Raw genomic sequence first — 12,957 nt, forward strand, 5'->3', positions numbered from 1 at the left:
AGTGTAGATTAGATGGGCTTGAGATCGGTATGACAGGTCGGCACAACATCGAGGGCCGAAGGACCTGTACTGTGCTGTAATGTTCTATGTTCTATGATCATACCCATTTACATGCATTTGTGCTATTGATTCATTTGTTTTGATTTGAATATGAGACACATTCATATAAAGATGGTAATTTTGTCTACCATTTGATCACAACCCACCCCCCCCGCTCCCAAATTGTACCCTATTTGCACTCGGCTTTCTATGTTCAGATAGTCTGCCCCTTTATGTTTTATCTGGGCATTATTATCCAAATAGCTGGCCTGTTTTGCTACCAAATCATCTTGCTCTGTATTGCTACATTTTTCCTCTCCACAGCTCCACTCCCCACAATGAATTTAAAGCTACCCTTATTCTTCAAATTACCAGGACAACAGTCCCATCACAGTTTAAATGAAGCCAATCCCTCCAGAACAGCTCCCTTCCAAACCAATACTGACTCCAGAGCTTTATGAACTGAAATCTATTTCCATCCACATTGGACTTTATTTACCCTATGCCACTTTGCCTGTGACTCAGGTTGTTGTCCAGAGAGTATTACCTTACTATTCAAAATTTGGAAGGCTGAGAAAATTCAGCATGTCCCAATGACTCTTACCAATTTTTATTGATGCACCATAGAGAGCGTCCAACTGCTTGCATCACAGCTAGGGAAGGCAACAGGTCTGCCCAAGACCACAAGAAATTACAGAGAGTCACGAACTGTCTAGTCCATTATGTAAACCAGGCTCCCATCCACTGACTCTTTCTATATTTTCCACAGCCTCAGGAAAGCAGCATACACCCAAGTTTATTGTCCCTTCCACCCCGCAGAAGTTTGAAAACTCATATCAACAGATTTAAGAACAGCTTCTTCCCCGCTGCTATCAAACTTTTGAACTGATCTCTCAAATATTAAATTTGATCTCTCTCTCTCTGCACCTTCTCTCTAGCTGGAACACTGTATTCTGCGTTGTCCTCTAATGCCCTAATGGACTAATGCTTGGTATGATCTGCCTAAATAGTTTGCAAACCATTACCTTTCACTGTATTTCAGTACATGTGACAATGATAAATCAAATGCAGTCTTTCAAGGTCCATAACAAAGGGGCGTAATTTCAAAGTGAAAGGCAAAAGTTTTAGAGAAGACTTAAGGAAAAATCTTTTCCAGTCAGGGTGGGGGATGGGGCGTTAGAACGCATTGCCTGAGAGGGCAGGAAAGCTCAACCTTTAAAAATGTACTTGGGATTAGCACTTGAAGTGTTGGAACATTCAAGGCTTCTGCGTGGAAGTGGGATGAGTGCAGGTAGCAATACATTTTTGGTGGTACTGACTAGATAAGTCAAAGAGCATATTCTGTACTGTATGATTGTAAGATGTTGTAGGTATTGAGACATAACAACACATTTCTAAATGAACAGAGAAGCTGATGAATTTTAAAATCCAGAAGGACTCAAAGTATAAAATAGGCAAAAAAAACCCTCAATAGGATTCATCAGAGACCATCAATCTGAAGTTATTGCTAAAGCATTGAGAAAAGGAAAAAGAAACATTTGATACAGCAACTGTAACTCAGAATGCTCAAGGCAGAGATCGCTGCATCTTTTTTTTAAAAAAATCAAAACGGATATTTGAAACAGGATACATTGCTATGGAGGGAAAATGAATCATTTTTTAAATTACTCTAGTAAAGCAGCAGCTTAGACAATTTACTAAATAGGAGGAACACAGCAGGTCAGGCAACATCTGAGGAACAGGAATGTCAACGTTTCGAGTGAGGGCCCTCTATCAGTTCCAAGGAAGGGCGTAAACCTGAAACGTCAACTTTCGTGGTCCTCTGATGTGACCTGCTGTGTTCATTTGACTCTAGCATCTGCAGTTCTTGCTATTTCTAAATAGACTAAATAGTCTTCCGCCAAGCTGTTAATTCTGGCCCTTTTTAATAAATGCTCCCATTTTAACAATTTATGCAAACTGACCACAAATAATGTCCAATGCACAAAGCGTGATATCAGTAAAGCAGTTAAAAGGTCCCTTTCCCACTTTCTTCTCCCATTTTTCCAGTAATACACTGGTCTGTTCGTTCATAACCTCCAGAAATTCTGTCAGAATTGTAAAGTGAAATGTCGGGGTTATTAACTTCCTCCTTGCCCGCCATTTACTTCCAGTGCTGCAAAGCAAAACAAAAAGAGGAGAACATTAGTTTTACATTTTGACGACACTAATTTAGTGCATTTTAATAAAGCATCTATAAAGGGACAATACCAATCTCAGATCATAAATGGTGACATAAAAATATTAATTCCAAGCACCTGCTGCACCTCAAAATCCTGTATTGACCAGTGTGATTATTTGAAGCAGAATCTTTAAAGCGATCAAGAATTTTTTTTAATTCATTTGCAGGGATGTGGGCATTGATGGTTAGGCCAGAATTTACTGCTCATCCCCAATTGGCCAAAGGGCAATTAAGAGTGAATCACATTACTGCAGGTCTGGAGTCATACATAGGCCAGACAACATAAGTACAGCAGTTTCCTTCCCTAAAAGGACATTAGTTAATCAGGACTTTTCTTACCCTCCATAACAATTGACAATACTTTCATGCCAAGTTGAATTCAAAGTCTAACTTCCAGCATGACAGGATTTGAACCTGGGTCTCCAGAACATTACCTTAATTAACAGTCTAGTGATTATACCACTCAGCCCTTAGCTCCCCCTGTGTGCTCAGATCAGCCACAATCTTATTGAATGGCAGAGCAGGCTTGAGGAGCTGAATGGCCCATTCCTAGTTCTCAAGTACCCTACATGTGGTTAGGGAGGCAGAGTTCCATGATGCTAATATAGAAATGATGAAAGAACAGCAATACAGTTACAATTCAGAATAGAGGTGAGAGTCCGCGAGGAATTTGGAAGTTTTGGAATTCTGCTGCCCTTGTCATCTAGGTAGTAGAGATTGTAGCTTGAAAAAGGTACTGTCAAAAGAAGGCCTAGAGAGTTTGTCAATGGGATACACTGCTGCCACTGCAAAGCAGTGATGGTGGGCATGAACATGTAAAATGGTGGATAAATCCCAAGTTCTTGAGCTTTGAGTATGGTGTACTTATTCAGACAAATTTGTGCCCTCTAGACGGTGAAATGGCTCAAGGAAGTCTAGTACATCTCACCAATAAATACCTAGCCTCAGACCAACTCTTTCCGTTATAGTATTTGCCTGGTTAATCTAGTTAAGTTTCTCTTCACTCTCCTATTCTTTCCCCAAAGTTCTTCTATTAATTCTCCTTTCAAGAAAATATAAACTCAATCAGTTTGAACTTTTTTCAATTAATTTCTTTTCAAGAAAAAAACAATTGTATTGAACAACACGCATGTTCGTTGGAATTTGAGACACTTTCCTTAGACTTATCAGAGAAATGGTGTTGCAATATGTTGTCTCACTGTATTAATCTACTATTTCATGCATGTTCAGAGATAAGTGTTTGGTATCAATACCAAACTTAACTAGTCATTTTTTATTGGTGTGGCATGATAAAAACTATTCAGGAAGACCCTGCTGTGGTGGGTACGTTATACAAGCTGAAACTTCCTTTTGACAAGAAGGCTGATTACAAATCTCTCCAGCTCTTACTGGCTGTCATTGGCACATGTTCAGTGCATTTGTAGATTGATTCTCAACCTATTTGGCACATCAATCCCTGGGTGGGGTTGGTTCAGAGGTAGGGACGTCACACATACTGTGCTGCCAAACCTGCCTCATTTCTATAATGACACCAAATTAAATTAGGTTTAATGGAGTACAACAGACATCAAGAAAGGTCTGAGGTAATGATATGGAGAGTTCAAATATCACCACGGAGCTGTAGAATTTAAACACAATTAAAGAAATACAGATTTTAAAAAGTGTCAGTAAAGCTGACCATGAGGTTAACTCATTTTTGGGAAGATAATCTATTATCCTCACACAACATCTGACTCTAGACTAACGACAAATTGGCTGACCCTAAATACAACTGAGAAGCTTCAGGGAGAAGTTAAGGCAGTAACTCGCTTCCACCCTAACAGCAATTCTAAATGAGCCTTGTTAACGTTATTCACGTCCCATGAATAAATAAAAATCCATAATAATAATCTAACTTGAAGGGGAAAATAATCCCATTATACAGCATAAAAGACAGGCCTTCAGGTGGAGAAAGCTATTACCAATCATGACAATTAACAGAGAAAGACACACACTGCATTACCTTTGGTATGTTAATTAAGTAGCCTGCCAATAAAAAAGGTGAACTTTCAGCTCAATTTAGTTCATAATCATACAGCACAGAAATAAACTCATTTATGACGGTATACTACATATAATCTAAAAGTCCAATCAAATAAATGAATATAATTTTGCTGACACTTAAAATATCTGTCTGTTTGCACAAGTACAATTTAAGTAAATATTTCATTTTTAGTATTTAAGAAAAATCAGTTTCTCGATTCACTGAACTCTATTGATGCTTGAAGAGTGACCCTAATAATGAATTCCGATTCCAAACTACCTGTACTTCATGGTAAGACACCTTGGGCAAAATGTGAACTATGCAATATTCATTTAATTACTGGCTATGAAGAACAATAATCAGCAGAGAGGAGGAGCAGGTAACTGAAATGATAGCAGCTGTTTTACAAATTCAAACTCTAGACTGTACAGTTGAGAAGGTAGGCAAGCCAAGATCTTCTGTTGCATAACTGAGACTACCAATTCCCACGGAATCAAAACAGTAAGTCAGTAATACGATTCCATCATACAAGATCGGATTTAAACTCACTTCCTCCAGCTCCTGACCCGGCTGTGGCATTAGAGCCGATTTCAACTCTTCAGATAACGCCAACTCAAACTCTCACCTGTATGTTCCCATGTTAAACAGCAAGGTGGAAAGGAGCAGACCACATTTCTAGATACAAGTACGATTATTGTCAAATAAAATACTTGCCTCGAAATATGCATAAGTGCAATTTGAACAATTTGGTGAGCAAAACCGTATATTTAATCACTTTAAATAAATGTTTGTTCTAAATAGGATGGTTAAAAGGATCTATTAAAAATCTTGGAATTATTTAGTACGAGTGCAATAATTGGCATGTTCAGTGAGATGGATGCACCTACTTCCCTGATGGGAACAAAAATAATTTTCTGAATGTCAGATCCCAAGGATAGTAATGTTTTGCCAAATAATGCCTGGTTTTGACTATAAATGGCCAAATTTAACAGGGTCTGACCATAATTGATGGCATTTATTAAGGATGCTAGACATGCCAGAATAAATGCAGGCAGCAGTAGAGCCTTCTGCAGTGTAGTTTCAGAGCAGTAATTGAGGGGCAATTCCCCACCTCACAAACACCATCACAGCAGGTCAACAAAACTCAATTGATTCTTGAATAGGAGACATTGGGAACAAAATAAAAATGCTAGGCAACAAGACCCCTGTTTGACTTCTACGCAATAATACAAAGATTATCAGAGGGATTGAAACAGAAGAGAGATAACAAGGAGTAGGTAGCAAAAAGACAGATTACTCAATTAATAAAGTTTAAACATATTTCAGTAATATGCTGCACTATTGCTGCAGTAATAAGCTATTGTGTCACAGGACACAGATACATAAAAGATGAGCTAACATCTGCAATGTTAGGTTGCTAATACAAAAAATAGCTGCTTTTTGTACGATAATTTTGTTGTAAGAATTCTAAAGAACATGGATCTGTTTATCACCCATGACAACACTGCAGAGAATGACTCTAATACGATCACTGATACTAGTCTACATATGGATGAACGAACAATACCTTGTCAATAGTCCCGTGCCAAGCCAGGGGTGAAGAAACTTGTATGCATAGGACTTATCAAGGTGCTTGGAACTGCTCAATACGACCTATAAGATTACAAGATGTTACACTAAGATTGTTCACAATTTGCATTTGTACTAGAATTTCAACAAATATGTCAGTTTGTAAAATAGAAATCATCGGCTACTACCACATTCTACTCCAGCAGTTCAAAACAGGTTAAAAACACACCTTACCAACATTACAATTTGGGAACTCAGGGCAAAACCCAGGCCAAGCATGATCAAAGAAACCAAACTGCTGCTCACCATCATCTAGCCTCACTCAAACTTTAGTAAAGCCTTTGACAAGGTTCTGCATGGTAGACTAGTTAGTAACATTAGGTCATATGGAATTCAGGGAGTGCTAACCAAATGGATACAAAAATTGGCTGGATGGTAGGAGAATGGGCAGTGATAGTAAAGGGTTATTTTTCAGAACACACATACACACACATACACACACATACACACACAACCAGCAGTGTGCCAATGGAATTGGTGCTGAGTCCATTGTTGTTCATCATTTATAGAAATGGTTTGGATGAGAACATACAAGACATAATTAGTATGTTTGCAGGTGACAAAGTTGCTGGTGTAGTGGACAATTAAGAAGGTTATCTAAGAGCACAATGGGATGTTGATGAACTGAGCCATGTTCTGAGGAATGGCAGATGGAGTTTAATTCATTAACATGTGAGACGTTGCATTTTAGCAAGACTAGCCAGAGCAGGATTTGTACAGTTAATGGTAGAACCCAGCAGACTGTTGCTGAACAGGGAGACCTAGAGGTGCAGGAACATAGTTCCTTGGAAGTGGCATCACAGGTAACCAACACTTATCTTCAGTCAGAGAATTGACTGTAGGAGTTGGGGCAAAATGTCACACCTATAAAAGACATCAGCAAGGCCACGTTTGGAGTACTGCGTACAATTCTGGTCAGCCCGCCAGAGGGAGGATGTTATTAAATTGGAAAGGGTGCTAAAAAAATACAAACAAAAAGAAAAATTACAAGTTGTTGCCAAGACTGAGGGTTTGAGTTTGAGGAGAGGCTGGATAGGCTGGGACCTGTTTCCTTCGGAGCATCAGAAGCTGAGGAGTGACCTTATTGAGGTTTATAAAATCATTGAGGGCATACAGAAGGTGAATAGCCAAGGTTGTTTCCCTAGCCTACAGGAATCCAAAATTAGGGGGCATAGGTTTAAGGTGAGAGAGGAAAGATTTAACAAAGGGACCCGAGGGACTATTTTTTCACTGACAGTGGGGTCGATATGGAATGAGCTGCCAGAGGAGGTCGTAGAGACGGGTACAATTACAACATTTGAGACACATTTGGACAAGAACATGGATGGGAAAGGGTTAGAGGGATATGGATCAAATACAAGCAAAACGTGAATAATTTTATTTAGGAAATCTGGTCAGCATGAACAAGTTGGGCCAAGGGCCTGTTACCTTGCTGTATGACTCTATACTTCACATTAACACAACAGTGCTCCACCATGTTGAACATCATTGGGAAGGCCCAATGACAGTAACAAAATGTCTTCTGGATGGGAGACAGTAAAGCTCAATCACCAAGAGTGGCTCAACCTTAGAAATGCTGACTGAGCTGACCAAGGCCAGAAAGACCCAGCCTCCAGAGTGCGTCTGCAACAGAAGTGGAGGATACGCCCACACCCCCAAAAACAAAAAACAACTGGCTAACCTACCTGAGATAGTAGGAACTGCAGGTGCTGGAGAATCCGAGATAACAAGGTGTAGAGGTGGACGAACACAGCAGGCCAAGCAGCATCGTAGCAGCAGGAAAGCTAGGCCCAAAACATCAGCCTTCCTGCTCCTAAGATGCTGCTTGGCCTGCTGTAATCATCCAGCTCTACACCTTGTTATCTCTGACCACCCTACCTGTTGTAGGTCCATGTTAATATTGGCAAGAAATTACTGTCATCTAATCCATTTGGAGGTAAAGTCCACTACCATATTCCTAATGCCCTTTCCTCACAATTTATCATTATAAATGGAATATTTTCAAACAGATCTAGTAACTTGCCATTGACAAAGCTAAGCCATCATGCAAATGGCACATCAGGTCAAACCTGGACATAGCAGGATGACAGAGATTAAATCGGATTCATTAGTTATGGAATTGCTATCACTTGCTGTTTATTGCTTTTTAGTCCTGTCTTGTAGCTTCATTTAACCTCATTTTGGGTATGCCTGGTGCTATACTGGCTTCCCTTCCTGCAATCTTCATTAAACCAATCCCCTGGCTTTATAGCAATGGTAGAATGGGGGATATGCTGGGTTTTGAGATTTGAGATTAAGAGATTGTCTTGGAGGACAGTTCTGCAGCTGACAATAGCCCACAGCACCTCATGGATGCCTAGTCTAGAGATACTCAAAGTCTGTTCAATTAAGCATACTCTCCATTGTGTGTGGGACTAAGTAAAGGAGGGACGTAGCCTCCACAAAGGCTGTGCTGTGGTCATCAACACTTCCATGGTCAGATGCATCTGCAACAGGCAGATTGGCATGGAGGCGGTCAGGTATGTTTTACTCTCTCGCCACCTGCCAAAGACCAGTTTGTTAATTAACAGAATATACCTTCGTCGGATTTGAAACTTCCAGAACTCATGAATCCAGGCTACCATAAATCAATCTGATGAGATATCCTCAATGTTCTCAAATACGTAGGAGCTCCAAAAACAGTATTTACACTTAGGAACATTGCAGCGGCAATATGCATTCTACAGCATCACACAAACCATAATGAGAAGGTCAGCAGAGTCACCAGAACAGCACCTATTCACTGTTACTGGTTTGGAAATGTATCACTGATCCTTCGTCATTGCTGGTCAAAGTCCTGGATTGGCTTCCCTAACAGCAATGTGGAATTATTTCACTAATATTAGTATCAGCTGTCCAAGAAGGCAGTTCACCATCATCTTCTTAAGGGGAATTAGGGATGGAAAATAAATGTTGGATTTGCCAGTGCCATTCCATAAATGAATACATTTAAGTATATAGTTTTCCCCAAGCACCAACCCAAAATTCCATGCAGAAAAATAACTTACTTCCACATTCTCTGCATGAAACAACACAACAAAGGGTAGCGGTCCCAGCCATAACTTCATGAGTGGTTCATCTCTGCACTTCGTGGTAAATTCAATCAGTTGAAGGAAAAAGTCTGAAAGAGCCCAAAAACAATTGTGAACTAAGTCATTGTTTCAAAGTACAGACCTTGAGTATTGCTGAAAACAAAAGACTTTGGCAAAGCTTTCTCATTTCACACTCAGGAGTCATAGAGATAAACAGCATGGCAACGGGGCCTTCGGTTCAACTCGTCCTTGCTAATGAAATATCCTAAATAAATCTAGTCCCATTTGCCAGCATTTGGCCCATACCCCTCTAAGCCCTTCCTATTCATACCAACATCCAGATGCCTTTCAAATGTAGTGATTGCACTGGCCTCCACCACTTTTTCTGGCAGTTCATTCCATAAACGCACCATCCTCTTCATGAAAATGTAGCCCCTTGGATCCCTTATAAATCTTCCCCCTCTCACCTTAAACCTATACCCCCTAGTTTTGGACTCCCCCACTGCAAGGAAAAGACCTTGTCTATTGGCCCATACCACGTCCCTCCTGATTTTATAAACCTCCATGGGGGTCACCCCTCCAAAGCTCCAGGGAAAATAGCCCCAGTCTATTCAGCCTCTCCCTATAGTTCAAACCATCCAACCCTGGCAACATCCTTGTAAATCTTTTCTAATCCCTTGCAAATTTCACAACCTTCCTACAGCAAGGAAACCAGAATTGCTTGCAATATTCCAGTTGCGGACAATTAACAAAGGAATACCAATCAAAAAAGGGGAAACAATAATTATATACCGAACGAGAAGAAAGTGTTGTTTGTGGAAGGAGAATGTTGCCATGGAGAATGTACCAGTTAGATTATGAATGACAGTTGGCATACTGGTTTTGTTTTAATTTAAACCACTAAGTTTGGCTCTGGTTTCTCAAGTTCATAGGAAGCACATCTTTTTAGCTTCTTGGCAGATAAACAGACATCAACATCTTCACTTTTGATTCTGACAAAAAATCTGCAATCCACCTCAGGATTACTCTACAAGGGTTCGTTATCTGTTGGAGCAACCGGAAGCTAGCTGATTCAAATGGCCGTGAAGTAATACAAGTGGTTTCGCACTAATACACTTCTGTCGTCAAGCCAAAAAGACGCCCTGCTTGTCATACAAATGAGTAACATGACACAAGATTTTCAGTACTGGTGTAATGGCAGCTACGCTGATTGTTGGCAGACCGTATCAAACAGTATATTCTTTCAGCTCTCCATAATAAGCAACCTACTGGCTATGCCCAAACAAAACGATGTCACTTTCCTTGACAGCCTCAGGTGCACTTGCTCCCTCAGTCACCGTGAAAGATGCCAGACTGGCCTTCTTGAGAGTCAGCCTGTGGAAAGCGACTGATCCAGATGGAGCCCCCAGCCATGCACTCAGATCCTGCATGGACCAGCTGGGGGAGTATTCACAGACATCTTTAACGTCTCCTTACTACGATCTGAAGCACCCACCCGCTTCAAGAAGACCGCCGTCATTCCAGTGCCAAAGAAAAAAAATCATGCAGCTTGCCTCAATGGCTACCACCCAGTGACTCTGACCTCCATAATTAGAGGTTAGAGGTTAGTCATGGCGCATGTCAACTCCAGCCTACCAGACCATTCAGATCCTTTGTAATTTGCCTACTGGCACAACAGGTCCATGGCAGATGCCAGCTCCCTGACCCTACATTCGCCTCTGGAACATCTGGGCAACAAGAACACCTATATCAGGCTCCTACTTACTGAGTACAGCTCTGCTTTCAAAACCATTTAAATTCCACATACATGCATCTCCAAACTCAAAGATCTATGTCACTGCTCCCTGTTCTGTTACTGGATCCTCGACTTCCTGACTCAGACTGCCATCGGTAAGAATACGTGACAATACCTCCTTTACCAACACTGGTGCCCCTCAAGGCTGCATACTCGGTCCCCTACTACACTCCTTATACATATATGACTATGTGGCCAAATTCTGCACTAACTCCGCTCACAAGTTTGCTGATGACACCATTGTTGTAGCCGGACCTCAAAAACAACGAGACCGAACAGAGGAGAGACAGAATGCTTAGTGGCACGATGTAAAGACAATAATCTCTCACTCACCATTAGGAAAAGGGAAGGGGTTGATTTTTGACTTTAGGAATCAGAGAGGAGGGCACACCCCTGTCTGCATCAATGGGGCTAGGGTGGAGATGATCAACAGCATCCAGATCCTAGCAGTAATGATCACTAACAATCTGTCCTGGTCCACCTACAGCAATGCTGTGGTCAAGAAAACACTAGAGTGACTCTATTTCGTCAGGATGAAAAAGGAAACTGGGCATATCCATAAAGATTCTCTCCTATTTTTATAGATTCAACACAGAAAGCATCCTATCCAGATGCATTACAGCTTGTTATGGCAACTGCTTGTCCCAAGAAACTACAGAGAGTTGTGACACGGCCCAGCACATCACGCAAACCAGCCTTCCATTTATTGTTTTCCTGAGGCAAAAGTAAGTATAGATGGAGTCATTCATAAGCAAAGACACCTCCTACCCTGGGTATACTTTCCCACCCTCTTCTGCCAAGGAGAAGATATAAAAAATTTGAAAGCATGTACCAACAGAGTCAAATACGGTTTCTTCCCCACTGTTATCAGGCTTTTGACCGGACCTCACAAAATGTTAAAATCAATCTCTCCCTCTGTACTTTCTCTGCAGCTGTAATGTTGTATTCCACACTTTGTTCTATTACCCTGATGCACTTTGTATGGTACAATCTGCCTGTATAGCATGTAAAACAGCACTTTAACTGTATCTCTGTATATGTGACAATAATAAATCAAAATCAAGCAACCAGGCTGACAACATACAAAATATAGTGTCTCGATGTTAAAACGATGATTATGTAACACTTGCTAAACAACCAAGTGTGCGAAGAATTGTGCTCACAATCAAATTTAGATTGTCAGTCACACTTGCAGTGTGGCACACATGTGCTAATGGAGCTGCATATATTAGTAATACACATGGCCCTGCCCTTTATGGATGGCAAGAACAGAAAGACACATTGCACTTGATTAAACTCAAAAATATAATTGACAGCCATTCTCTGTTTCACTTTGCAAGACAATACCTTGACTAATGTCAACATGGTTTGTTTAAATGTAAACCAAATCTGCCAGTTAGCTGCCAATCATATAACTAAGACAAAGCCTCTACCAATCAGCACATTTATCTCCCGTATTTCTGGTGAATTGTCACATTAGGATGAAAATCAAAATGTGTCTTTTTTCAGCAATGCTCAAAAAGTGTTAAACACATAAGTGAAACGTATTAATACAAAAGTGTCATTTTAATCAGTGAATTAGAAACTTCCAAAGCTTTAATTCTCAATTCTTAATATGGCTAGCGTCTTTTAATTCATTCTGGTTCTCTCTCATCACTCCAAAAGCTTTACATTCTTCAAGATCATCAAAATTTGGGACCCTCAAACTGAAAGTGGAATCCCATAGCAGGCAAAAATAAAAATCAAAAATTGCATTTTAAAATGTCTGAATGATCACGTTGTTTGTAAATATAGAGCACAAGATATGTAATCTATTTTAAACCCACAATTAAATCACAGGCTATTTTCCACTTATTTGTACAAGCGAGTTGAGAAGATTTGTAGCTCAGGTTGAGGTTCTGGATGTGAGTTTGCTCGCTGAGCTGGAAGGTTAGTTTTCAGACGTTTCGTCACCATTCTAGCTAACATCATCAGTGAGCCTCCGACGAAGCGCTGGTGTTATGTCCCGCTTTCTATTTATCTGGTTAGGTTTCCTTGGGTTGGTGATGTCATTTCCTGTTCTTTTTCTCAGGGGATGGTAGATTGGCTCCAAGTCAATGTGTTTGTTGATGGAGTTCCAGTTGGAATGCCATGCTTCTAGGAGTTCTCGTGCATGTCTCTGTTTGGCTTGTCCTAGGAT

The 12,957-nt window shown here is 40.5% G+C and overlaps 1 protein-coding gene across 1 annotated transcript in view; it reads right to left on the reverse strand.

Annotated features, from left to right (window-relative positions):
* Positions 1-12,957, reverse strand: part of LOC125459755 (cytochrome P450 4V2-like) — a 49,373-nt gene that overhangs the window by 33,029 nt on the left and 3,387 nt on the right. Inside the window, exons 2-4 of the mRNA XM_048546569.2 lie at positions 8,960-9,072; positions 5,851-5,936; positions 2,004-2,194 (exon numbers count right to left, since the gene is read on the reverse strand). Of these exons, the coding sequence (XP_048402526.1) occupies positions 2,004-2,194; positions 5,851-5,936; positions 8,960-9,072 (390 nt within the window). The remainder of the gene's footprint in view (positions 1-2,003; positions 2,195-5,850; positions 5,937-8,959; positions 9,073-12,957) is intronic.

This window comes from Stegostoma tigrinum, chromosome 1, assembly GCF_030684315.1.
Source record: "Stegostoma tigrinum isolate sSteTig4 chromosome 1, sSteTig4.hap1, whole genome shotgun sequence".
NCBI lineage: Eukaryota > Metazoa > Chordata > Chondrichthyes > Orectolobiformes > Stegostomatidae > Stegostoma > Stegostoma tigrinum.